The following is a 27,218-nucleotide window of genomic DNA, read 5'->3' as shown; positions in this document are numbered from 1 at the left end:
GGCATCAGGCAGTGAGGTAGCTTGTTACAGCTAACATGAGAAACTAGGAGTTTAAACCCCCTCCACTCCTAAACTTCAAGTTACCTTAATGTCTGCTGTTAAAATTAAAACTGAATATTTTGGAGTAGCATGAAATAAATTCAATTTACTATTAAAATATATAATACACACAATAGTAGACTGCTTGTATTATTCATTGCCATTCATTAACATTTTCACATTTCATTCAGTAAAATCCTCACTGTTTTAATTTACTTAGAGCTCATGCAGAATTCAGGACTAGAATGAAGCAGAAACCACTGGGTTTTAGAGCAGAATTTATGTTGTTTGCTGACAAGTACACTAAGCCTTGATGATGTCCAAGAAAGTGGAGCAATTCTGTCAGGAGCTGGGCATTAGGAAGTTTTGTGGACATATTTGTTCTGGGTTTATTGGCTTCTTGATTGCTGTTGCGATGAGCACTGGGAGACAAGGGAGGAGACTGATATTCACTTGCAATCCAGCTGGTTGAAATCTGTATGTGCCCCATGATTTTCACAAAGGGTTTTATAACTTTTTGTAGACTAGGGCAACAGCTAATAGTAACTTTATCCTGGGGCTCGTGGTTTTCAATGCAAGGTCAATGACCAACAAAGTCATCTGTGATTTAAACCTGTCTTTTTTGCTTGTTATTAAAGAAACCAGCAAGATAATTCAGATGGTTCTCTACTGGTGCAGCTTTCTCTGGTGAAGGACTTGGTTCAACATGAGACTAGAACGGGAGGAAAGGGAGCGTGGGTGTGCTCTTTGCTTCCTACTGTGTCCAATTGTAAGTTTGGATTTGACTGGCTGTGTTCAGCTAACATTAATTTGGGAATTTTGGTAATGTAAAGACTGTCCTACTAATCCACAGGATTCCTGACCATACTCGTTGATATAATGCCTGTACTGGTTTTCGATTCACCCAGTTATTCTTCTGCTTATTGCACCATGCCGATAGTGACTGTTTCATTATTTTTGGCTCTTACTCTAACCATGGTACTATCTCATATGGCTTCTAGCTTTATTTATGTGAAAGCACATAATTTGAGAATCGACATAGGAAGTGTGGTAATTAAATTCTTGTCATGGGTAGAGTACCCTCAGACTAGTGTCCTTGACCAAAACTGCCTGCTAAGAGCACAGAGAGTTTTCGATGTCTCTAAACCTGGCTGTGGCAGGGACTTGGTAAGTGTTTTTTCTAGTACATCATCTCATCTGCAAAAGTCTGGCTCAGCAGAACTGTTCCGTGGGAGGGTGAGCTTGGTAGATCAGGACAGGCCCCACTTGGCAACAATCTCCTGTCACTGTGAATTTTCTACCCCTTAAGGCCTGACCGCAGCATGATGGGTTGGCTGCCATATCAAAGCGGGAGAAAGCCTCACAGGAAGTGAGGACGTGCACGGTGCGGTACTCTCAAGCCCGGGGCCCGGCTCGGCCAGGAGCCCGTCTCTAGCTTCACCCAGCACCAGCTGCTTCAGAGGAAGGTGCAGGGCACCCCAAAGTGGGTGTGACACTAATGGCATCGCCCGGCCCTGGAGGCGCCTCGTCCGGAGCCTGGTGGCAGCCAGCATTGGCTCCTGTCCTGAAGTGTGAGGCTTGACATCCCTGGCACGCATAACCCTGGCACCACTCCCAAGGCTGGGCCCTTCCCTGCCTGGCATAGCAATCTCCAGGCTCAGAGCAACCAGTGGGGCTTTTGAAACCTTGCCTCCCCTTTGTGGGGGTTGGTAATACATCAACGACAGGTTTCAGAGTAGCAGCCATGTTAGTCTGTATTCGCAAAAAGAAAAGGAGTACAAAATGTTTCCCACGTCCCCCTTTTGGGGTGAATTGGTACAGCCTATTACCCCCTGCCGCTTTAGGGAGTTGGTATGCTCCAGCTCTCCTTTTCCCCACACAGGGGTCAGATGGTAACAATCCGCCTATTGAAGGGAAGCCTACAAGCAAGATGGCGAGACTACTGCTTCCTGTCGTGGACGTGTTCTGCTCGGAATACGCAGTGCGTCACTTCCGACCCCCTTTCAGCGAGCCCGTAGAGTTTTGGGCGTGGGCGCGCGCCCCCGTCTGGTCCCCCTCAGGGCTCGCGGCGCGGTCGGGGGCCGTTGTGGAGCGTGGTGTAGGCAGCGGCGCCGGCGGTTTATCTGCGAGTGCGGCCGTGGGAGGTTGGTGTCTCGGGGGCCCGCTGGGCGGGCTCCGTGTGGAATGTTCTGGAAGGGGCGTCTCATAGCGGGAGCCAGCCCGTGCCGCCGCGGCCAGGGGCGCGGGAGGGCAGCTTCAATGGGGTGTAGGGTGGGGCATTGTGGAAGGGCCCTTTGGGGCGGTGATGCGGGGGGCTGAGGGGGCCACTGTGGGAGAGGGTGGTGGGGCACTGTGGGAGGGGGTGTCAAAGCTGGTTTGGGATTTCAGTGGCCCTACGTCATTGGCCCCATGTCATTGCCCCCATTAGCACACCGGGTTTACCCTTAGTGGGGGCAGCCCCCACATTGCACCACCCCCACCGTGGAGGGGTTTGTAATGATCATAGCTGATGGAGCTAGGGTGCGACTGCATCCCCGCGTCGTCGTCCCCCCTGGCTTTCAGTGGTTTCCCTAATGTGCAGGGTTTACAGTTTGATTCAATGGCTTTGAGCACCCCCACTATAGTAATCGCTCCAGCGCCCTGGTAGTAATAGCTCCTTTAAAAATGGTAAGTTTGGGAGCAAATCTGTCAAGCCTCTGAACGTGGCACATCTGACCTGCCAGCTGTAATATGGCTGAGCTTGTTGGTAAAAGACTGAAAATAAAGGACTGGAGATTGTGAAGGCTGAAGAGGTTTCTCTCCATTCTTCCTATTCCTGGATGGGAATCTTGCTGGAGACCCCTCTTGCTGGACTGGACGATGGTTGCTATGTGAAGCTTGGCCCTACTCCATACTGAGCGTTTCCTTAAAATTTCCTACCTGTACTTCAGTGCCAGTGAGAACACTGTTGTAGAGAGGTCACAGTGTAACCACCATGTCATTTAGGGCTGTTCTGATACAGGCTAGGACTAGGTGACACAGTAGTCAAAATGCTTGCTGTCGGTCTATGCTAGAACTACTGTTGGTGAAGTTGCAACGGTGGGAAATCCTAAGAAAAAGCACAGTCTGTACACAGCATTAAGAAAAATAAATAGTCTTTATCCGAATTAGTTCACTATCAACAATACTTTTGGTGGTGTGTATGTGTTTTTAAAGGAAACCAGTGAGGTCTGGACACGTGCATCATCTTAAATAAAAGCTAACAGATGGGTGTTAGCTTTATTGGGTTGGCTTTCTTGATTAATGTTAAGTAGATTTCAAGAATTGTCAATTCTTAGATGGTTTCTGTTCTTTTGCAGGCCTTACATCAAGTTTTAAAAATGTCGTATATGCTTCCTCACTTACACAATGGCTGGCAAGTAGACCAGGCCATTCTTTCAGAAGAAGACCGTGTGGTGGTCATCCGATTTGGACATGACTGGGATCCAACTTGTATGAAAATGGATGAAGTGTTATACAGTATTGCTGAGAAGGTAAATTTGGATTGTTGTTTGTGATAATTGTATATTTCTGTTCAGCATCTGAAATTGCGTGTTTTTTTTAGTCTAAGGCAGTTTCCAGGCAATAAGTCCAACTTGTTCAGTTTCCTTAACAAGCTATGCCTACATTGAATGAATGTGAAACAGCCATCTGCTTTCATGGCCATCTGAAATAATTACCCACCATGTTGTTTAATGCTTGATTGAATGGAAACAGTACTACTATATTCTAAAACTGAGCATCTGTCCCTGAAAATATTTTTCTTTTCTGACTGCTGATAGTTTAACATCTAATAATCTAGGCCATTCAGAGGGCAACAAGTTTCATTAATAGCACTGGTATGAACACTACAGGTAAGATTGAGCCAGCATTGTCACTTCATACTCAGAATGTGTAATATTAATACACTAGCAATTAGAAGATTCATTGGAATAGGTTAAAACGTTTAGATGTTTTTAGTTTGGCATATATTTTTATTTTTAAAATGTAAAATCTTAAAATGCATGGGAAGAAATGCACTTATAGACCATGCTCAGCCTTGGTTGAAATGGGTGCCACTGCACTGGCTTAATTAGAGTTTGCACTTGGTTATACCAGGGCTCAAATTAATTTTAATCTGTACACATTGAGCCAAGCTCTTGAAGCTTTCTCAGATGGCAGTGATACCCTGTGACAAACAGATCACCCATTTAAGCATCTTAGATACTGAGGAAAAATTAATACACCGGACCCTCGCTAGAACATGCATCTATATAGCGTGAACTTGCATATAGTGCGGTTGTGACCATGAATCCCAAATTTAATTACTTTAATTGAAATTCATTTTAACGCAGTCCCCTCTAATGCGGTACCGCGCATGAATCCCAAATCCCATGTTCTAGCGAGGGTCCAGTGTAATTGTTTACATAAATATGTGATTGGATATATTTTATCCTTTCATGTTCTCCCAGATAACGTTATTGCATAGTAGTACAACTAGACAGAAATCTTAGCAAATTATTTGTTGGTTAAACCTCAGAAGAAAAAGTGGGAAACTCAAATAAAACAAGAACCTAGCCAAAAAGACTACTGTGAATTAATGTTTAAATGGCATTCAACGGTTGTTTCCAAAATCGTTTGTACAGTTCTCTATGTGCTGTAACCTGATGTGAAGCTGTTTCTGTGGCAGTCATTTCTTCTCAATGGCATTCTTAAAAAATTACACTTCTCTTGTTCATCTCAGTGTTGTTGAGGACATCTGGTAAGGCAACTGTGTACATATCAAATATTGAGCCATAACAGGACTTAAGCTAGGAGGATGCTTTGACATTTCTTCACCACAGCTTCTTTGCATTTGTTTGTCTTATGTTTACTTTTAATGTTGTGGGAACTGATGGATTATACACGGGAATACTATTAGTATTTATCTTTGGCAGGACTCTTGGCAATTTGGCAGACATATTGGCATTTAAGCTTTTATGAGGGGAAAAAGAACAATGTAACTTTTTATTTAAAAATCTCCCTCTGCAGAAATGGCAGGTTAAAGGGGGAGATCCTTCCTCATCCTCTTGCTTACGAGCCATGTTTGGATCTCGCAGCTGTTTTAAAGAGTGAGTAAAAGTTCCAATTGTACAGGTGTTTATAATCTAAAGCAGGGGTTCTCAAACTTCATTGCACCACAACCCTCTTCTGACAACAAAAATTACTACAGGACCCCAGGAGAGGGGACAGAAGCTTGAGCCTGCCCAAGCCCCACCACCCCGGGGGTGTGTGTGCAAAGCTAAAACCCCACTGCCCCAGGCTGGGGGGGCCAAAGTCGACGGGCTTCAGCCCCAGGCAGGGGGCCTGTAACCTTAGCCCCATCAGCCAGGGCTGGAGCCCTTGGGCTTGGGCTTTGGCCCTGGGCCCCACAAGTCTAAGCCAGCCCTGGCAACCCTATTAAAATGGCGTTGTGACCCACTTTGAAGTCCCAACCCACAGTTTGAGAACCGCTGATCTAAAGTATAGTACAAAATGTTGCCATGCTGTCGCTGCATGCTACATTTGAAGAAAATGTAGCTCTATTTCACACTTAGTACTGAGGTGGAACATTTTTTTTTTTTAAATTTGCAGCATGATTTTAGGAAGTAGTAATGTATCTGTACTTTATAATCAATGTGGAGTTGGACTGTATTGACCTGACTTGTATTTTGGCAAGAGAAAACCGCCAGAACATAAAGTAGATTGTTCCCACTAAAATATATCCGTGTTTACAATTGAAATAAGCATTCATTTCAGTGCAATACATACCGAAAACTTTAGAAAGTTTAACAAGAAATAATGTTGTGTGTTTCCAGTTTTTCCAGAGCAAAAATGTAAGAATACTATACTTATAAAATACCTTGAAAATATCTCAAATTATTTTTTGCAGTACAGAACACTGTTTCAGAGGCGGCCTGTGATTCCTGGAAGCTCATCCCCAGGGATACAGAGCTTTGGGTACTAAATTTTTATATAATTAAATACAAATATTTAAACGATATTTACAGTAAAAAGCTAAAACTTGTCTAAAAGTAAATACCAAAAATCAGACAAACCTCAAATTGGAAACCTTTATTGTATGCATGACATTTGGTAGAGAATCACTTGGTCTCTGGCAAGTGATGACTTGAGATGACTGGGTCCATTGCTTTGCATCTAACCAACCATGGTTGAAAGGCACACTAGCAATGGCATCTACTCAAGAAATGGCCACTTGTCCCTGTGCTTCTACTCGGAGGCAGGCAAAAGCTACAGAGACAGTTAATAGGCAGAGTAGGGAGGTTAGAAAAGTGTAGTTGTTGTTAAAGCTGGTGGTATTTGCCAATCATTAAGATAAGCATACTCTTCTAAAATCACTTCGTAATTTTAAAGCCAGGAAAATATTGATTAAATTTAAAGCTTATATGTCTAATAACTAGAGCTGTCAATTAATCTCGGTTAGCTCATGTGCTTAACTGAAAAATATTAATCATGTTTAATCACACTTTTAATCACACTGTTAAACAATAGACTATTGAAATGCATTAAATATTTTGGATGTTTTCCTACATTTTCAAATATATTGATTTCAATTACAACATAGAATACAACATGTACAGTTCTCACTTTATATTATTATTTTTATTATAAATGTTTGCACTGTAAAAATGATAAACAAAAGAAGTAGTATTTTTCAGTTCACTTCATACAAGTTGTATAGTGCAGTCTCTTTATCATGAAAGTGCAATTTACAAATGTAGATTATTTTTTTTACATAACTAATCAAAAACGAAACAATGTAAAACTTTAGAGCCTACAGGTTCACGCAGTCCTTCTTCTTGTTCAGTCAGTTACTCAGACAAACAAGCGTATTTATGTTTACAGGACATAATGCTGCACGCTTAGTATTTCTAATGTCACCTGAAAGTGAGAACAGGTGTTCGCATGGCACTTTTGTAGCCGGCATTTCAAGGTATTTAAATATCAGATATGCTAAACGTTCATATACCCCTTCATGCCTCTGCCTGAAGAGACATATGAATTTTTAATTCAGCTGGCACATAAATATCTTGCGACGCTAGCTACAACGGTCCCATGCCAATGCCTGTTCTTACTTTCAGGTGACATTGTAAACAAGAAGCGGGCAGCATTATCTCCTGCAAAAGTAAACAGACTTGTTTGTGTGAGTGATTGGCTGAACAAGAAGTAGGACTGAGTGGACTTGTAGGCTCTAAAGTTTTATGCTGTTTTATTTTTTTGTAATAATTCTACATTTGTAAGTTCAACTTTCATAATAAAGATATTAGGTGAATTGAAAAATACTGTTTTTACAGTGCAAATAGTTGTAATAAAAAATAAAGTGAGCACTGTACACGTTGTAGTCTGTGTTTTAATTTAAATCAATATATTTGAAAATGTAGAAAATATCCAAAAATATTTAAATTGTATTCTGTTATTGTTTAACAGTGTGATTAATCACAATTAATTTTTTATTGCGTGATTAATATATTGTTAATGCTTGTGAGTTTAATTCAAAAACACATTCCTCACCCAAAAAATTTTTCTTGGGTCTTTTTTCTCCCTTAGACCTTGATACTCATGTTTAGCTCCTCCTCTGCTCTCCTCCGCTTTCTTTTAGGACTGCGCAAAATTTCCCATTAAGTCCCCCGCAAATTACCCTGTGTACCTCTTAACTGTCACTCAAGATCTGACAGAAACTTCCACCTCGCTTTGGCTTGTTAGTACAGATCTCCAATATACTTGTATGAAAACCATGTAACTTGAAGCTATTTTAAAAACAGTTTCCAGCTAAAACAATTTAATTGGCCACAGTACACCATGTCAAACTTTTTTAAAACTGTCCTCAAGAGTAGATCCTAATTGCAAGCTGGTTTTGTCAGGTTGTTTAACTTGTTATCTAAAATGTGTTAAAACAGCTTCAGGCTAAAAGTTTTAGGTTAGTGTAGACTGGGTGTTAGCTATTGTAATGCTTGCAGGCATATGGGGTTTTTTTCTGCTAAGGTATTGTAAAGGGCATTAGGAAGAAAGACATTGGAAGAAAAGTGGGATTCACTTTTTCTTTTGTCTGATGTAAAGCCTTGAGCCAGTAAATGGGAAATAATATTGTATAGCTGAAAGTTGATCTTGCTGAGTTATATGAGGGGAAGTAAGTGGAGAAATATACGGAAGGGACCTACAACTTTTCTTATCCTTCTAGTCATGGACCAGTTATAAGAAATGGCTTAATACTGGTCCACCAAATATTTCTAGCCCTGAGAAGTATTAAAATGTTAGCCATATTTAAGGTTCATCATCTAACCATAAACTTTTTTGGATATGTTTGTTGAATAATGTAAAACTATATTAGCTTCACAAAATAAGTTGTTATATGTACTTCTGCCTGGGTTCCCTCACTACAGGTGTGATAGGCTTTTAGAATCTACACTGCTGCTGTATTCAACAGGAACTTCAATGGGCCATTGTAGTTAAGTGGAGAAAATATCCAATTTTTTTTTCCCCCAGTCCACATATGCTCCACTCAACTTCATTGGGTGTCGTAGCTTTTCTTGAATATAGAAGACGACACTATTACACTAGCAGTGTTGGACATGGATGGCCTCTCAGACTTTGCTTGAAGAGAGAAACAGCGAATGTGTAGATATTCCCTCTTACGGGGATTATTGAAGTTCTATATAGTTATTCAAGAACAAAAATATCAAAAACATAGATCTGAGAAACACCAAGATAATGGTCGTGCTTCCCTGCATATTCTCCACATCTTCATTTCAGAATGATGTTGGTGCACGGTACTCTTAACTCCTAAAGCTTAGAATGAATGCTTATGCTTCTTGAAGTCAGTTTTCAGATGGTATACAGTACTGGTTTTAGTGTTAACAGTTCTAATAAGGAGCCACTAAAATCAGACTGAAATTAAAAAGTGAGTGGAGGAAGACAAGTTGGCAGCAGAAAGTGGCACTTGAGGTCTGACACCTTGCAAATCTGGCCAGTAGTATTCTTTTTTCCAAACTTTGGAGTCCATGGAACATTTAATCCCCAAGCGCTAAAAGGAAATAGTTTTGGAGAAGTCCCATTGATTTACTGCAGGGATTTTTACATAGTCAGACTTTTTTTATTACACTTGAATGTGTGTACAAAGATTTCCATTCACATTTTTATAGGTGTCTTCACTGAACGCTTTTAAACTGTAAAGAGTCTCAGATTTATCCTTTTTTACTTTCCTTGAAAAAGTAAATGTTTAAAAAATTCTGCAAATGTTATCTGTCAAATAAATGTGGAGGCTCCAGCATGGCATTGGGGAGCACAGGCCACTGGCTGCACAGAAGTGGGAGATCACTGTGCAGCTCCCCTCCCAGGACACAGATTCAGCAGTGAGGCTACACCCAAGCCTGACACAGCGAAAGGACTGGGCCTGCCCCAGAAACACCCCAGGGCCCTGCCCCTCTGTGCCAGGTGCACCAGGTGTCGGCAGGCATGCTCAGCAAGGGAGGATCCAAGTGAGGGGGGGATACAGGGGTGGGTTGAGAGGGTTCTGTGTGGGGCAATCTGGGGGTGGGTGGCTCGGGGGGGGGGGGAGATGTGGGTGCAGGGGGGATCTGGATGCATAGGGGCTTGTTATGGGGTTCTGGGTGCAACAGTAATGGGACTCTGCAGGAGGGTCCAAGTTAAGGTGGTTGGGGCTCAGTGGGGTGGGGATCTGGGTGCGGGTGGCTTGTCACGGTGGTCCAGCTGCAGGAGCAGGGGGCTTGCCCGGGGCGTTTTGGGTGCGTGGGGAGGTGAGGCTTGGTGTCAAGGTCTGGGTTTGAGGGGCTCTGGATGCACGGGGGTGGGCAGATGGGGGAGCAGCTCCCTGTACAGTGATCCCTCCCTCTGCAGCTGAGGAGCAATGGGCACAGGAAGCGCAGGAAAGGGAGAGTTTGCAGAGCTTCCTAGAGCTGGGAGAGAAATCTGGGAGTGGGTCTGACGCGGCCCTGGATGCCTCACAGGGGAAGAGGAAGTCCTCTCATTCCCAGCCCAGCCGGGACTAGCAGCTGAGCCCAGTGCAGGGTGGGAGCCACCAGCTGGGTCTTCCCCAGTTCTGCCCCCTGCCCCACAGTGATTTACCTCTCTGCTGGCTGCCCTGGGCACCTGAAACATACTGCTGGGGAGGATCGCATGACTGCTGTTGTGGCTTTCCTTTGCTTCCCCATCAGAAAGTCATTTTCTGCCGGGAAGCAAAGAAATTGGGTGCTATACATTCTGCTTATGCGAGGTGGCACAGAATTTCCCCAGGAGTAAGTACCTGTGTCTGATTATAAACTCAAGTATCTTTTACTGGAATTAGAATTGTGCCAGCTGCAATTGTCTTTAAGTATAGTTGTAGCTGATGGGGTACTAACATGATTTGCTTTTCCAGTATTATATTTATTTTCTTCTCTGGTTTGAGGTAGTTATGTTAAAGTTAGTGTTTAGTGTCTTGTTCTCACATCTGCCTTCTAGATAGGCGCCACTATGCTGAAACGTTAGGGAACAAGTTTTATACTCTAAACAGTGGTCTCCAAACTGCATGGCATGCCCCCTTGTGGGGCGTGGAGGAATCTGTATGGGGGAGGTGTTGTGGCAGGGCCTGGGCCAGCTCCCAGAGGGGAGTGGGGAGAGAGTGCCACCCAGCCCCACTTTGCCCTCAGACCAGTTGCAACCCCAGCCACAGCTCCACTCCCCCCCGACCAGCTCCACCCCCAGCCTCAGCTCCACTATGCTCCCTGCTCTGCCCTCAGCCCCAGCTGCAGCTCCACTCTGCTTCAGCCCCAGGCCAGCTCTGCATTCATTCCCGCTCTGCCTTTAGCCCCAGGTCCTTCCCCATCTCCAGTTCTGCCCCCAGTTCCACCTTCAGCTGAAACTCCTCTGCTGAGCCAGTAACGGAGTAGGGGCACAGACAGAGTCCATTACTGGAAAGAGGAAGTGCAACAGGAAAAGTTTGGGCACCTGTGCTCTATATAGGAACATTTGTTGTATGTATTGTATTAGTGCCTAAGAGCCCCAGTTGTTGACCATGTCCCATTGTGCTGGGTGCTGTAGAAACACGGAACAAAAAGATGTCCCAAAGAGCCTTCAATCTAAGGAGCGTGGCTAGTGATTCCAGTGTTCAAATGCTGTAAAGCACTGAATTCTAATTAAAAATCTTTTCAGAATTGAAACAAAGGGCATGGAGAGAGGAAAGGAAGGCATTCTGGATTTAGTTCCTGACTACCTCAGATTTCATGTGTGATTTTTGTTCAAGTTGCTAAATGCATGTGTACTCAGTCCTCCATTTATAAAATTAGTACAACAATTTTCTTCCAATCTAATGCTGGGAAGGTAAGTTCATTAATGTTTGGGAGGTGCTTAGATTATGGTGATAAGATCTCTACCAAAGTATGTATAATGATCAAAACAATCTCATTTTCAAAGTGAGATTCAGCTAATATTGTTTACTGAATATTAACTATGTAAAATTTCTCAGTTTTGTAAAACAAAAAAAAGTTAATATTTGTACCCTCAGTGGCTTCCTCTCCTAAAGTGTGAGGCCATTTGGGTCCCTTGCTAATGACCTACAAAATTTTGTAGTTTATATTCTATAGGAGCTGTAATTGCTCAGTTCATTTAAATAGAGGAAATATCAAACAAACTTGAGTTAAGCCACTCCTATAGTAGGTGCTATAGTATTTCTTGCATTGAGTAAAAACTAATATTTTTGCATGTAAAAATATTTTACTTATATTTCTTAATATTTTAATGGTATTCTTTTGTACTTCAAAAATAGAAATGTTTGTGCTTGTGCTTTGATTCATAATAAATTCTACCTTTTGCAGAAATGCTCTTTGTTTCATGAAAGTATATTTTAAAAATTGTGGACAATGTGATCTCAAGGTTAACCAGACACTGATATTTTATTCAAGGACTAAATTTAGTGTGTCCTAAGAGTTTTAGGTTTTTGCTGACAAATGTGCATTGTAGAAATTTCCCAGCAGGAGAATTGCACATGAGCTGTTGGTATTGTACATGTCAGTCACCTGGTAGTTCTTACAGAAGCAGCAGTAGAGTGAAAATAATGTCTTAGTTTCACTGTGCTGGAGAAGTCTTTTCCTGCAAAATCAACCTGGAAGCAATCAGTTACTTCAGAAGATTATCTAATTTGATTTTATAAATACAGTTAACTTCATAGGTAATGTGAACTGAGTTCTTGGGGCTGACTATATGTACACAGACTTTGAGGTTTGATACTGTGTGTCTAAATAGAAATTTACTTTTTTGACAGACATTTGGATTATGATGTATACCAAATAGCTTTGTCACTTTGTACATGAATGAAAAATCAAGGTACTTTCTTAAAGTACCTACTGTTATGTATGCATTTGCAGACTTTTAAAATGACTAATTGCTGTTTACACTAAACAAAAAAGTGCTTGCCTGATACTGCATAATTCTGTATTGTTTTATTTGTTAACATGTTATATAATTTCTGTTTAATCATATTTTGTTTCCCAAGTTGTACTTGACAGAAAATTAAATAGTTAAAAGTACTTGAAAAATATTAAGCTTGTTACAATCTAAGATTTTGCAAGTATTACCTTTTAAAGAATGCAAAATTTGCCTAGTTATGCATTGAAAAGTCAGGAAACAAAAATATAAGGGTGTTTGCACTACATTTAACTCTTCCCTGTTATACATGTGAGTTACAAAAGCAAGCAAGTATATCATATAAACGTTTCTCAAAACTGTGGTGTTTCTGCAACTTAAAAATAGATGCTACATGTGTATCTAATCCTTGTGTATGTGCATATTTTCATTATCATTGTCCAGTATGTTTAGTGACTTAAATGTTCATATCAGTTCTCCTTCTTTTCAAGATAATTTTATTAATTCGCTCAGAGCCTGTGGACTGTACATTTTCTTTTCAACTGGAGCATAGCTTTCTTCAGCAATTTAAGAAATTAACCATGAATTTAGTAAAAAAAGCCATTTCAAAATGTACGGTGCATGTACAAAGTGCAATCTTCAGTTCATAATAACTCTGCAAAATCAAATCCTACTTTTGTCAGAGCTCTCAAAAGTATTACTCAATGAGGAATATTTACATGCCAAATTTAAACTTTCTACCCCTGCCATTTGGACTTCATAGATGTCCAAAAAGCCTGAAGGGTTTTTTTTAATTCTGAAGTTTAGTGTTTTTTTCCCTACTGTTCTATTAAATAATAGCTAACCCATCTTTGCTCAAACTTTTTAAAAAAAACTTTCTGCTTTGGACACAGACAAATTATGGAAAATTTCAGCTTTTTGGGTGAAAGTTTCTGGAAGTCATAAGCAACTGAAAATTAAGCATTTAAATTCTAACCCTTCAGCAACCTTAATGATAGCATTTGCTAGCGCTCTCACCTTAAATATTTATAGGGTCAGATATATAATTGAGAGGAAGGCACAACAGAGTGTGACTTAGTCACTATTTTAATACATACCATTTTTCTGTTACTGGATGTGAATTCCCTTTCTCAAAAAGATGTCTTGTCTGTATTATTTTAAAATGTATTTATTTTCCAAACTTTTAAGAGCGAGTTAGAAATGGCAAAAGGGAATAAATATTTGCTTGACTTAGTTATGAACATCTTGCAGCATTATTATTGCAATAACTTAAGCATATTTTTTCTAAATTTGTCAAAATTCTATAAAAAGATCAGTCATTATATAGTTATTAAAGGCTTGCTAGTGTATTTTGCTCTGTTTACAGTCATTTTAATTTTGTTTCTTCTGTTCAGGTAAAAAATTTTGCTGTTATTTATCTTGTGGATATCACAGAAGTACCAGACTTCAACAAGATGTACGAGTTGTATGATCCCTGTACGGTCATGTTTTTCTTTAGGTATGCCTTATTTCTACTGTATAATTTAATTTGGTGTATTGTGGATTACATGCTATAATTAAGGGCAATGTATTGTATGCATTTTATATATGCTCTTGTATTTTTTTAAAAAATATTTAAGATGGTATTGTACTTATGTACAAGTAATTGCATTCAAGTTCAGTGTGGCTCTTCCCCAATTAATCTAATAAATCTTAACACCTTGTATCAATTCTTCAGTAATGTTGATACCCTGACCCATTTGCCACTTAGCACTTCCATTCCTGAGAATTAAAAATAGCACCGTTATGAACCAAGATGATACTGCAAGTAAAGCCTGGTCTACACTAGCAGTTAAGTCAGTAATACTGTGTCGCTCAGGTGTGTGAAAAATCTGCAGCCCTGAACAATGCAGTTAAACCCACCTAGCGCCCAGTGTAGACAGCGCTAAATCAAAGGGAGAATTATCCTGTTGACCTACCTACCACCCATCAGGGAGGTGGATTACCTACCCTGACAGAAGAACCCCTCCCATCATCATTGGTAGGGTCTTCAGTGAAGTGCAGCAGTGGTGTTGGTGCAGCATTTTAAGTGTAGATGAACCCTAAGATCCTGACTGAATTTTCACTCTAGTGCCATATTCATCTCAAAGCACAGTGGGAAGTTTAAATGGCATTGTTTTATATCTTAATGTGTATTAACATATGCCATCTGGATAATTTTCCTCACATTAGACCTATTGAAGTCAATGGAGTATTTTTCATTGGTTTGGAGGAGGCCCATTGCGCACAGGAAGTGTTACTCCATTCGCCTCTCAAATAGAGGTTTTAAAAAAGCATTCTGAGCTTTTTTCCTTCCTGCTACCCAGCTGCACAGAACACTGTACCTATGAAATCAGCAGTTTTGCATGTTTGAATCTGCACAGTAGCTGATTTTAGATGTTAGATTTACAGAAACAAGCCCTAAATATAATTAAAATATTTACATTTAAAAATCAAATGTGTTAAGTTTATAACAATATCCGTATCTTATAGTTGAAATGTTTTACGTTTCCTAGAGTGATAGAACTGCTAAACTTTTTGCATTCGTTCTGTATTTGCTTGACATTTTGAAGTGTGGCAACATTTAAAGACACTGCCAACATAAAATTAAATCTTTACAGTAAATTACTAACACCTCAAATTACTTGTGCTTGTACTTTTTGGTTTCTTGGGGAAATAAAAGTACACTGATCCACTTCACTTTGTTCTCATATACTAGCACAATATTTGAGTTCTTGGCACCATAGGGAATTTCAAATTTAAATTTCTAAGAAATAAAATATACATCTCGTTCACATGCTAATTAAATAAACAACACAGATAAAATATTCATAATAGATAACTATCCACATTATTCAGTTCTTGAACCACTAGGTCTACTTCTAATTGATAACATCTGTTAAACGACAAATACATCTAGAGCTTTTTAGAAAGGGACTTTGTTCAGAAATGTTACTTTTTTGTGGGGGAGGCGGGGGGGGGAACATGAAGATGCTATTCCTCAGGATAAACATAAATCTTTATCTTTTTATTGTAACTTTAGGAACAGAAAAATACTATTTTAAAACAGGTGGGCTTTCAACCTGAGTATGACAATAACAAATGTATTTTGCCATTTAGTGTAATACCTATTTGCTGACCTACAGGGATATGGTAGAAGAGTTACATATTGCAGGGTGCTTGAGTCCTGTGAAATATTATGAGAGAGTAGTTTAGCATATTGACCTGTTTTTTTTTCTTTCCTCTTAAAGGAATAAACACATCATGATTGATTTAGGTACAGGTAACAACAACAAGATTAACTGGGCGATGGAAGACAAGCAAGAGATGATCGACATTATAGAAACCGTTTATAGAGGAGCTCGTAAGGGTAGAGGTCTCGTGGTGTCACCAAAAGACTATTCTACCAAATACAGATATTGACATTCTGTGACACTTGCCCTTTCTCTTTTAGTCCACCTCCACATACACATAATTATCCTTTGTATATAAAAGTTGATTTACATTTTTTTATTATGAACCCGTTTTGAACTCTTATTTAAAAACTTTGTAAAATTTCATTTGAAAAAATAGACAGGAAGTCTGGAACCATTTGATTTCAGAAATGCAATAGCTGGATCATTCCTTTTGAATTAAAGGACTTTAACTCTGCAAATGTCAACCTCTCACTATAATATATTTTTTTAACACAATTCTATTCTTAAAAAAATATGTTAAAAAAATATGACAAGTTGAAACAAATGTACATGAGAAACTTTTAGTGTAGCCTATTAATGGATAAAAAGTAGTGCTGTTATGTTCTTGCTGTTGGCTTATTATTTTTAATAATAATAAAAGTATTTGCCTTTCAAGGTACACCTCTTGAAGTTAATGGCTTGTCACTTTTGTCAGAGTCTCATATTCGTGGTATTTTGTTCATGTCTGGTAATGGATACCAGAAACCATTGGCACTAAAAAGAGAGGGTGAAATACTAAGCAAGCAAAATTCTCTGGAAATACAGTTGTTGCGTATCTTAAAACATTTTTTTCCTATGTTTGAAAAAAGACGCTTTAAATGTGATTTCCCCACTATGAAGTTATGATTACAGAATTGCTATTCTACAACTAAAGTTTAGACACTTATCATTGTATACACTTTTCATTATAAACCTGACTGAAAACCAGTTCTAACTAAACCAGAAAAGGTCTTTTATTTGTTTAGTTTGTGGGCAACTGCACCAGCCATTTTGAGAAATGCAGGTTGAATTGGTATTCCATGGCTTGTTCTAGTAACTCTGAATTTGTTGCATTCCCTGATCCTCAAGAACTAGTGCATATGGCTATACTTAACTATGGTGAATGATTTGTTTCCTATGTAAAAATGTATTTCTAGGTGCTATACAAAATATTAAAAATTATATAAAGTCCTGCTAATTTTCTAAGCACTGTATGAACAGGGATCCAGGGCCAAGACTATTGGACATCTTAGAAGCAGCACCACAGGAGTCCCTGCCCCACTCTCTGTGCTGGCGATTGTAGTGATTCATCTTCGTGAACATTATTTTAAAAAACAAACCACCTTTTATATTAAGAAAATGCCAAGGATAACATTAGTTATCTCAATTTAAAATATAAAATTTGTTTATTAAAATTTGAACTAAAAAAAATTCAGTTCAGGTTCCATAAATATCCTTAACTTTTCCCTGGTATCCCTGGCTAATTTCACCCTCATCAGAAACCTTTTTTTCTCATTCACCTGACCTCAAATGCATTTTCCGATTGGACTGAAACTCTGTCAGACCATTGCATATGGCCCACAGGCACACTTCCAGTTCGCCATTCTTTTGCCTCTTACCTTGTTTGTACTAACTAGAGATTCTGTGCCTTCTCATTGGGGTCCCAAGAACAACATACTGCATCTTCACCCAAATATAGTTTAGGAGCATCTCTCCCATACAACACCATTCCACTGAGAGTCAGAGAGCTCTATCTAGGCCAGTAGTTCTCAAACTTTTTTTTTTTTTTAGTGACGGAGTTGAAGAAAATTGTTGATGCCTGTGACCCAATGGAGCTGGGGCAGAGGGAGTTGGGGTGTGGGAGAGGCTCAGGGCTGGGGCAAGGACTTGGGATGCAGGACTGGGTAAGGGCTCTGGGGTGGGGCTGGGGATGAGTTTGGGGGGCTGGAGCAGCGGATTGGGGCGCAGTGTTATGTTGGGTGGCTCCTAGTCAGCAGGGGTGCTAAGGCAGGCTTCCTGCCTGTCCTGGCACCGTGGACTGTACTGCGCCCCTGGAGCGGCCAGCAGCAGGTCTGGTTCCTAGGCAGAGGCACAGAAGCAGCTCTGTGCGGCTCTCACCTGCAGGCACCGCCCCCGCCCAAGCCAGTGGGAGTGCGGAGCCGGTGCTCTGGGCAGGGGCAGTGCTTGGAGCCCATCTCCCCCTTCCCCCACCCCCTCCTGGAGCTGGACCTGCTGCTGGCTGCTTCCAGGGTGCAGCGCGGTGTCAGAACAGGTAGGGACTAGCCTGCCTTAGCTGGGCAGCACCGCAGGCGGGACTTTTAACTGCCCTGTTGGCGGTGCTGACCAGAGCTGCCGTGACCCAGTGCCTTACATTCCATGACCCTTGAAAACCACTGGCTTTGAGGAAAGACCATTACAGGGTGGGGGTGTCTTATTGCTCTTCTAGATTTGTTGGGAACTCCCGGAAAGGCTGAAGCAACCTGGCAGAAATGCTTCCAATAATCTGGGGCATGGGTATGAAGATTCTGAAGTGGTTTCAAGAACTGGGGTTTTCAGGCATCCATGTAGTTGGAAAGATCTGCAAAACTTGATTAGGTTGGTGGGAGAGTTCACAACTGATGCTGCTCATTAAATGTTATAATTTCTTAGATACAATGAAGTAGTTTAAGGCACTTGCATTATACTGGGAAAGAGAAGCGTCCCAGGTAATGTCAAAGATAAACATGGACTAGCACGGTTTTTTAAAGCCTGGTCAGCTGTTAACTGACTCTGGGGGTCCATCCTGGACTCTGCCTTTCACCAAATAATTGAGAAACTAATTTTAACAATTTAACAGCTGAAAAGCAGTTGATCGTTTTATTTTTGTTCTTCCTGCTATGCTAAATAGAACTGGCTTGACCAGTTCTATTTAGAGTAGCAGGAGAGGGGTAGATGCTTAATTGATCCCTGGTTTAGTATGCTTATTTAGCTTAGCCTTTTCTTGTCCACATAGCAGGAGTGAGATAGTGTTTTAAATCGATCTAGTTAGACTGAGGTGAAACTCCTGCCTTGCTTAAACCCATGTAATCCATGCTTAAATAATTTCAGCTTGTTTTGGTATTACCAAAGCAGGAGCTAAACAGATTTAGGTGATAATGAAACTGGTTTACATGTGTTTACATTAGGGATTAGAACTTGTTTAACTAGGTTGATTTTTAAATAGATTGTTAGTTTGATGCAATTTTTCTTCTCTAAAGAAGCCCTCAGAAATAACTGCTTTATTTTAGTGTTACACTTTCTGAAGACTGATTTGCTGTACTTCTGCATTCCTGCTTTTTGTCTCAAGCCAGCGGAAGGGAGGTGGGGTGAAGAAGCAAGATCCATAGTAGTTTTAAGTGTGCACTCCTTCCTGAAACGCTGTGGTTGAGAATGATTAACTTCTCTTCATTGGTCTTTTGCTGTTTGTTTCCTTACTAGAGTTAGTTTTGGGTGCATTCAAGAAAAGGCAGGTATAAACTACATTGTAAATATCTTAATTGGGAAATTATTTCCTAGATTGTAAATTATTTGGGATAGGGACAGTTTTCCCTTGTGTGAACAATGCTCAGTGCATAGTAAATGCTTCTGGATTACAAAAAAAGTAGCATTTTTATGAACAATATTATTTACCTACTCATACCTTTGTTTTTGTACCCTGTAAAAGATGTGCCATGAAATTTAAGTGCCATGAAATTCCATTTCCAGCAAGATATTGCCTAGTAATAGTATCATCCTTTTGGAATCTTATATCCTTGAAGTTAATTTGTTTTCTTTAATTTGTTCTGTCAAGTCTATCTTGTTAAGCAGATGTATGATAGCATTATCTCATGTTCCAAAACCTATCCTATATTCAAAATGGGATCCTTTCTGAGCTCATCCCCTCATGCTGGGGAAAGTACATAGGTGAGATATGGTTTCCTACTACAGATTGTATGGTGAGATATATGCACGCCTCAATGTTGGTATGCACTATTTTGGAAAGAGGTATGTAGCAAGACAGAAGTGAGGGCTCTGTTTAAGTGCACAGTCCTTTTCTGTGTATGACTTTGATAAAGCAACTTGTATTCAGAGGTGTGCAAGAGGAATTTCCAAGATTCATCTTTGGCTAATGTCTACACTACAAGCTAGGGTGTGATTCTCCTTTTTGTGTATGCATCCTCATGCTAGCTCTCACTGAACTAGCATGAGTATAAATAGCCATGTAGCCATGGTAGTGTGAGTAATGGCAGCAGAGGCAGGGCTTAACCGTGCTTAGTACAAACCCTCCTGAACCAATGGGTTCTGCAACCCATGCTAACAGGGCTACACTGCAACTTATACTTTCACTAGCTTGATGAGAGCTAGTGTGAGCGTGTTTATGCAAGCAGAGGAATTACAGCCCTAGCTTGTAGTGTAAATATATTCTGTGTACCAAAGTAGACTATATCACTCAGATAAAAATCTTATTTCAGCATTAATAGTATGGGTACATATTCTGAAAGCGAGAGAGCGAGCTTGTGCACACACTGAATCTAAGGGAGTGACAAAATAATGTGGTTTCATACACATACAATATTGTAACTGTGGAAATCCATTGCCACAAGAGGATTCAGTTATTCTGGGACTATTAAACTCAAAAACAAGGAAATTCGGAAACAAATCTAAACATTAAATTTTTTTACAAGAGCATGTTTCAGGTATTTTGAAAATGAATAGCTTTTTATTTAATCTTTATCATTTTAAAAATTACATGGCTGGGCAGATTCATTACAGAATATATTTTTGGATTTTTGTAATGAATATTGTACACAAATTTAGTCTCATCTCTTGATAAGATAGTGTTTCCTCTATGGCATCTTAAGTAAAATGTGTCGTTAGTCTGATGGCCATAACTCATCTTTCCTCCTTTATTGGATCAGTAACAAAAAATGGAGACTTCATATCTTGCATGACATAATTTGCTTATATACTTTTCTTTCACTGGAGCTATTCTTTGTGATTGCTGAAATATTAATAGATGTTCTAGTTATCAGTCATGGTGCAAGACTAAAAATTTTACCCTTTGAAGTCCTTTACAATGTGTGGTATTTTCACTTGAATTTTGTAGAAATACACATCCTGTTTGTAAATGAAATCTTCCTCATTCTCTATAGAATGTAATACAGATTCTGTCTGTATTTCTTGATCAGTATGTTCTCATTTTCAGTGCTGTGCAAAAAAAAAAAAATTATTTGCTTATTCAATTAATGAATATGGTTCAATATAATAGGTTTCAGAGTAACAGCCGTGTTAGTCTGTATTTGCAAAAAGAAAAGGAGTACCTGTGGCACCTTAGAGACTAACCAATTTATTTGAGCATGAGCTTTCGTGAGCTCATGTAGCTCACGAAAGCTCATGCTCAAATAAATTGGTTAGTCTCTAAGGTGCCACAAGTCCTCCTTTTCTTTTTGCAATATAATAGGAACATCCTTGTACAATTAACATTTTAATTTAAGATTTGAGATGGTGGTTTCAATGTTATGAAATATTTGTTTTTCCATAGAAATTAGGCATCAAAAGGGACAGAAGAATATAGTGTATATAATTTACTGCACTTCCTTGCTCTGTTTAATATGGGTTCCTTTAAATCACAAAATCAACTCATTTATCTCAAATTCAGGGATTTTTTTTTCAGATGGGTTAAAGGAAAATCATGGTAATAGAAGGAAAATATCACCAAATACTACAGGACAATTAAAGTGAAACAACTGTATAACTACTAAATATGCTGACCTGTGTTAGTTTTTAAAATTTTATTTTTATTTCTCTGGCGTCTATCCAGGGATCTAGGCGCTATACATTGATTCATCAATTCTTCAGTTACAAATTAAGGTTATTGTGATAGTTCAGATATGTGATACAAAGTCTTAATTTTTCTTGTTAATTTTAGATACAACTAGCTGTAAAATATAGTTTAAAAATGCAGCATGCTATAGTGGATGCTGTTAGCAGAATCAAATCCCAGGCATATTAAATTATTAAAAATGATCTCAACCTTTTTTTAAATACAATTTAGATTCCAAATAAATGCAGACTTACATGGCAAAATATTTTAACAATATTTGAAAATCAGGTGCTAATCTTCTCTGTCAGGATGCAAGATTACAGTATGTTCTCTTTTCCATCCCCCCATTCCCCCCCTACAATTCAGGATATAACGGGAGCCTAAACTAAGGTAATTTTAGGCACTAACTTTGCTCTGTGTTCTTGGGATGTCACCTTAGAAATCTGCTAAATGAATTCAGGATTTGAAAATATGTAGTGTAAACTTACATAAGTTCTGTTTTTGAGTTAGTCTCAAACTGTTACAAGAGATTCCATTTAAATGCTTGATATTAAACAATCTACAAGGTGATAGTCTATTAGAATACATTGTGGATCTGGGTGTGCAGTTCCCATTAAGGGAATATATGTACTCCCCAAAGCATTTATTGTTGGCATTTTAGTGGAGCTTCAGGTATCAAGACCAAATGGAAAGATGTAATGCATAGGAAGCCTTCATTGTTAAAGCACTAAAAACTTAATTTCTCCAAATAATGTTCTCTATGATTTAGAGACAAATTCTTTCATCTGTGTTAAGCCTTTTCTACACCAGGACTTTGTCTACTAGTGATGTTAGACAACTGGTTCAGTCAGTGTAGTCAATTCTTAATGGGCCCTTAATGAGCTTGATATAAGAGTGATGCTGGAGTGGGAGGATAGACTCCTTCCCCTCTTCCGTTCCAACCTTCACAGTCACAAACTGTAACTCAGATGCCCACCTTTAAAAGGGATGGAGAACCTGGGCACCAAGCCTTTCTCCCCAGTAGTGTGGAAGCAGTTTACAGCATAACTACACACAACTTTGTTTTACAGAGTAACTCTCACCATCAGATCCTCATTGGTATTTTCTATCCCAGCCTGTGCCATTAGGTCAGTGACGTGCTTTTCAAGGTCATCAATACGTTCACCCATTTCTTCCAGTAAAAAGTTAAAGAGAACATTGTTATGTATAGCAAGAGTACAGTTTTGTTGACTTTCACTTCTGTGAAATGTTTACCAGTCAGAAGTTACTCTTCCAGATGACTCCATCTCATGCAAAACTGAAGCTGAAAGGAATGTTACAAAATTGCATTGCAATAAGTTTTATAGTATCTGAAAAGGGCCGTGCCCTGTGAGTGATTTGAATGCTTACTTGAATGCCTACCTACTTGGAGTTAGAACAGCTTTCTTCCTAACAGCCTCTTTTGTTTTGTTTTGTTTTTTTTGGTGAGGAATGTGCCTCAAGAAGTTGCTCTGAAAGACAGACATTATGCTGTATAACACCCTATTACCTAGGAGGCCATAGTGAATTACAGCTGCATTTACTAATGCACCTGTAAGGTCAACCATGGACAACATAAATATGCAATCAAAATGCATACAGAAGCTGAATTACAAAAATTTGGGGTGGGGAGGGGAGAATAAGAGCAGAGGTTGGTTGTTACAGCTTATCTTGTGCAGCAAGTTTCCAGGTATGTGACCCAGTTTCTGTATTGTTAATTAGTGAGAGATACCTCAGAGCCCTTTTTGTTCTCAGCTTCTTTCTTTGGGTCCAATTCTCCTTTTCCCTATACATGGAAGGCTAAAAGAAAGTTTGTCCGTACTTTCTATTTGTTATGCATAATACACTAATTTAAAAAGCAGTTCTTATAGACCTCTCTTTCCTCTTTCACGGTTCTTGCCGAGGTGATTGTACCTGGCCGTCAGGATATTGCAGACAACTTGCCACCTTTTCTTATAGACTCCCATCAGCAAGAATTGCTGTACACTGGCTGGTCTTTACCATACATATATCAGCATTCTTCTGAGGAAAGGTAAAATATTTAACTATGGTACAATTTGGATCTCTGTATAAATACATGGTTAATTGCATTCGGGATCTTTCTGAATACCAAACTGAAGTGTAAGTGTATCCAGATCTTGATTTCTCAAAGTAAAATATCAGATAAACCAACCAGGTGAAACAGTTAGTGTTTTTTATATAAACTTATTTAAAATCCTACCGAACTTGCTCTATTAATCTAGTAACATACAGAATAACAAAAAAGGATATTTCTCAGAGTTAACTTTTCAGTCAAAGCTTGAAAGTTCTCCTGCAGTTGCTGTAGTAGGTTTTCTGCCTGTAAAAAATAACTAATTAAAACATCCACCCAAATCAGCAAAGAATATACGGTCTTGACACTTCAGAAGAGCTTTCTATTCTGTGAAAAATAAAACATGGTGTGATAATTTCATTAACAACACTGGGCTGAAATAGAAAATCAAATTAGAAAAGCAGTGTGTGAAAGAGATGCATGGCTAAGAAGTTCATTGGATCTTATTGATGTCTGTCCTATGTATTAATGCATGAAAGAACAAATACAACTATTCTTTTCCAGATTGGCTTAGAAGAACTGTAACTAGTAATCTAGTTTCTAAGAAGATCATTCTGAGACCCAAACACACAGACTGAAGTATGTACCCAACCTATGACGAATCAAGTAATTAAAAGTTGAATATATTTTCTTTGGCTTCTGCACAATTATATCTCATTGTTTGTTTCCTTTATGCAAAATGGGGATACTTCTGTCATGTGGGTGTTGTGAGACTAACTGTTTTTACAAACAACAGGAGTCCAGTGTCATCTTAAAGACTAACATTTATTTTGGCATAAGCTTTTGTGAGTAAAAAAACCCCACTTCTTCAGCTGCATAGAGTGAAAATTACAGATGCAGGCACCTGGGGAAGTGAGAAAACAGATTGACAGAGCAAGACAAGTACCCAGAAGTCACCTACTACAGGACCGGCCCAACAAGGGAAATAACGGAACACCACCAGCCATCTCGTGCAGCCCCCCAGCTAAAACCTCTCCAGCACATCATCAACGATCTATGACCTATCCTGGAAAACGATCCCTCGCTCTCTCAGATCTTGGGAGGCAGGCCAGTCCTCGCTTACAGACAGCCCCCAACCTGAATCAAATACCAGCAACTACACACCACACCACAGAAACACAAACCCCATTGCTTCCTCTGTCCCCATATCTACTCTAGTGACACCATCAAAGATCCCAACCACATCAGCCACACCATCAGGGGCTCATTTACCTGCACATGTACTAATGTGATATATGCCATCATGTGCCAGCAATGCCCCTCTACCATGTATATTGGCCAAACAGGCCAGTCTCTACATAAAAGAATAAATGGATACAAATCAGACATCAGGAATAGTAACATACAAAAGCCAGTAGGAGAACACTTCACTCTCCCTGGACATTCTATAGCAGATTTTAAAGTAGCCATCCTTCAACAAAAAAACTTAAAAAACAGACTTCAAAGAGAAACTGCAGAGCTACAATTCATTTGCAAATTTAACACCATTAATTTAGGCTTGAATAGGGACTGTGAGTGGCTGGCTCACTACAAAAGCAATTTTCCCTCTCTTGGTGTTGACACTTCTACCCTGATTGAATTGGCCTTCTCAGCACTGGTTCTCCACTTGTAACCTAACTCCCTTCTCTTCATGTGTCAGTATATTTGTGCCTTCATCTGTAATTTTCACTCCATGAATCTAAAGAAGTGCAGTTTTTTACCCATGAAAGCTTATGCCCAAATAAATCTGTTAGTCTTTGAGGTCACTGGACTCCTTGTTTTTGTGGCTACAGACTAACAGGGCTACTCCCTGATACGTTTGTAAAGCATATTGAAGTCCTGGGGTGGAAGGCACTATAAGTGTGAAGTACTATTATTACCACTAAGGGCTTGTGTACACTGGCAACGTACAGCGCTGCAACTTGCTTGCTATGGAGTGTGAAAAAACACCCACCCCCCCAACAAGTTTCAGCGCTGTAAAGAGCCAGTGTAGACAGTGCCCCAGTGCTGGGAGCTAGGCTCCTCATGGAGGTGGTTTTTTTGGAGAGCTGGGAGAAGTCCCAGCACTGTGCCCGGCCACACATTATCTTCATTTTACAGGTGGAAAACAGGCACAGAGGGCCAAACAGGATTAGTTAAGGAAACTGTAAGTGTAAATACACCTTGGGTAACAAACTTTTCAGTGCTTTACATGTTACGTGGTGTCTCAGTAAGAGCTGCTGCCTGCCTGGGCCCTGACCTGACCCATTTTCTTGTTTAAACCCGTGCTAAGCTGAACTAGCCTGACTCTGGCTGCTGAGATGGCTGGTTTACTTGGAGGTAATTCACAAAGACTATTCTATTACCCTCCTCTTGTTGGGGAATCTCCGGTTTCTGCCAACGACTCTAACGGGGGGGGGGACTCAGCGTGGGGCAGAGCGATTGCCCCCCCAGCCGTGGGGCTTTAGGAAGGAGCTGCTGCTACTGTTACCGGACTCCTGGGGCTTTGCAGGGGAACCGGCACCTTCTCTGCCTTCCTGCTGCCCTGTAGCCGCTTCTGTGGGTTACTGGCAGTGACCGTGTTCCCCAGAGAGGGAGGCTCGCTGGAGAGCTGCAGCCCGCGTGTGACAGGGCGGCTCCCGGGCCGTGACCCCCCCTTAGCCCGGCCCGCCCTGCCTGGGACCCGCACTCACGAACTGCGAGAGGTCCTGCGCGCTCCGCGGGTCGTTGTCTGCCATCCTTGGCCGGCTGCCGCCGTGCCCCCGCGCCGGCCCCTGTCCTACTCCTCTCTCCTCCTGCGGCTGCCGCCTGCTCCCAGCTCCCGCCTCCCTGGCGCGCCAAGAGGCGCTGAGCAGGAGCCCGCCCGGGCAGAGGGACACGCGCACAGAAAGAGGCCACCGCCTCCTCGAGGGACCTGGGGTCTTGTCAGCGCCCGTCTCGCCGCAATGCCCGCAGCGCGGCGGGCCGCCCCCGCAAAGCCCTTCCTTCCCACACTTCTCACTCCACCTGCTGACACAGACTGCCAGCTATGCGCAGCCAGACACACCCTGCACGCCAGCTTCCACCACTGGGCACACAGCTTGCCCCCAGGGTCACCGCCAAACACTCACAAAGGACACACCAGCTCACTGACATACACAAGAGAGGTCAGACTAGATGATGTGATGGTCCCCCTAGCCCTAACCTCTGGGAAATGGACACACAGGGACACACCCTCACAAAGATTTTCACACACACACAGGAACAATGTCAGACGCCATGGACAAACATGCAGACGTTGACAAATACATGGAGACACTGCTCAATTCTTTGTCTCTGACACACACACATGCACAGTGAATAAACACAATGCATGAGATTAGATGTTGACAGATCACCAAGCCTGGCAGTGAAACGCTAACAGACACACACACAAAGAAAAAGTATCTTGCTGAACTTTTTAATGTCAAATGATGAGGTAAAAAGAGTGTTAAAAAGACTCTGCATTCCATTACTGATGTCAGCTGGAATGTTTCGTAATGAAGTACATCCTAATGACATGCATCCCACCAAGTGGGTATTCACCCACGAAAGCTTATGCTCCAATATGTCTTTTAGTCTATAAGGTGCCACAGGACTCTTTGCCGCTTTTACATTTATGTCTTTATCAGTGTTAAATTCAAAT

At 40.6% G+C, this 27,218-nt stretch overlaps 2 protein-coding genes across 3 annotated transcripts; one reads left to right on the top strand and one right to left on the bottom strand.

Moving 5' to 3' along the window:
• Window positions 1-1,973: 1,973 nt before the first annotated feature.
• On the top strand, window positions 1,974-16,316 carry TXNL4A (thioredoxin like 4A). Of its 2 annotated transcripts, XM_077810537.1 has the most exons (4): window positions 1,974-2,183; window positions 3,378-3,551; window positions 13,827-13,930; window positions 15,702-16,316. In XM_077810537.1, the coding sequence occupies exons 2-4, from the start codon at window positions 3,399-3,401 to the stop codon at window positions 15,871-15,873; spliced, it is 429 nt and encodes a 142-aa protein (XP_077666663.1). In that variant the 5' UTR covers window positions 1,974-2,183; window positions 3,378-3,398; the 3' UTR covers window positions 15,874-16,316. The 2 variants fall into 2 exon arrangements, with proteins under 2 accessions (XP_077666663.1, XP_077666664.1); XM_077810538.1 differs by lacking the exons at window positions 1,974-2,183; window positions 3,378-3,551 and adding an exon at window positions 5,069-5,147.
• Window positions 16,299-26,549, bottom strand: HSBP1L1 (heat shock factor binding protein 1 like 1). The gene is made up of 4 exons (XM_077810539.1): window positions 26,248-26,549; window positions 23,776-23,842; window positions 22,569-22,663; window positions 16,299-16,400 (listed from the first exon to the last, which is right to left on the bottom strand). Exons 1-4 carry the CDS (start codon window positions 26,290-26,292, stop codon window positions 16,338-16,340), a joined length of 270 nt encoding a protein of 89 aa, XP_077666665.1. The 5' UTR covers window positions 26,293-26,549; the 3' UTR covers window positions 16,299-16,337.
• Between the last annotated feature and the right edge of the window lie 669 nt (window positions 26,550-27,218).

Source organism: Eretmochelys imbricata, chromosome 2, assembly GCF_965152235.1.
Source record: "Eretmochelys imbricata isolate rEreImb1 chromosome 2, rEreImb1.hap1, whole genome shotgun sequence".
NCBI classification, from domain to species: Eukaryota; Metazoa; Chordata; order Testudines; family Cheloniidae; genus Eretmochelys; species Eretmochelys imbricata.
The sequence above is the reverse complement of the archived record's forward strand: the minus strand, read 5'-3'. Positions and strand labels throughout refer to the sequence as shown.

Excerpts from the sequence above, each read along its gene's own strand:
- TXNL4A (XM_077810537.1), top strand. The coding sequence starts at position 3,399 with ATGTCGTATATGCTTCCTCACTTACACAATGGCTGGCAAGTAGACCAG. Across the intron at positions 3,552-13,826 it reads TATACAGTATTGCTGAGAAG|GTAAAAAATTTTGCTGTTAT; the intron begins GTAAATTTGGAT and ends TCTTCTGTTCAG. Across the intron at positions 13,931-15,701 it reads ACGGTCATGTTTTTCTTTAG|GAATAAACACATCATGATTG; the intron begins GTATGCCTTATT and ends TTCCTCTTAAAG.
- HSBP1L1 (XM_077810539.1), bottom strand. The coding sequence starts at position 26,292 with ATGGCAGACAACGACCCGCGGAGCGCGCAGGACCTCTCGCAGTTC. Across the intron at positions 23,843-26,247 it reads CGCAGGACCTCTCGCAGTTC|GCAGAAAACCTACTACAGCA; the intron begins GTGAGTGCGGGT and ends TATTTTTTACAG. Across the intron at positions 16,401-22,568 it reads ATACCAATGAGGATCTGATG|TGCCAATGGTTTCTGGTATC; the intron begins GTGAGAGTTACT and ends CTCTCTTTTTAG.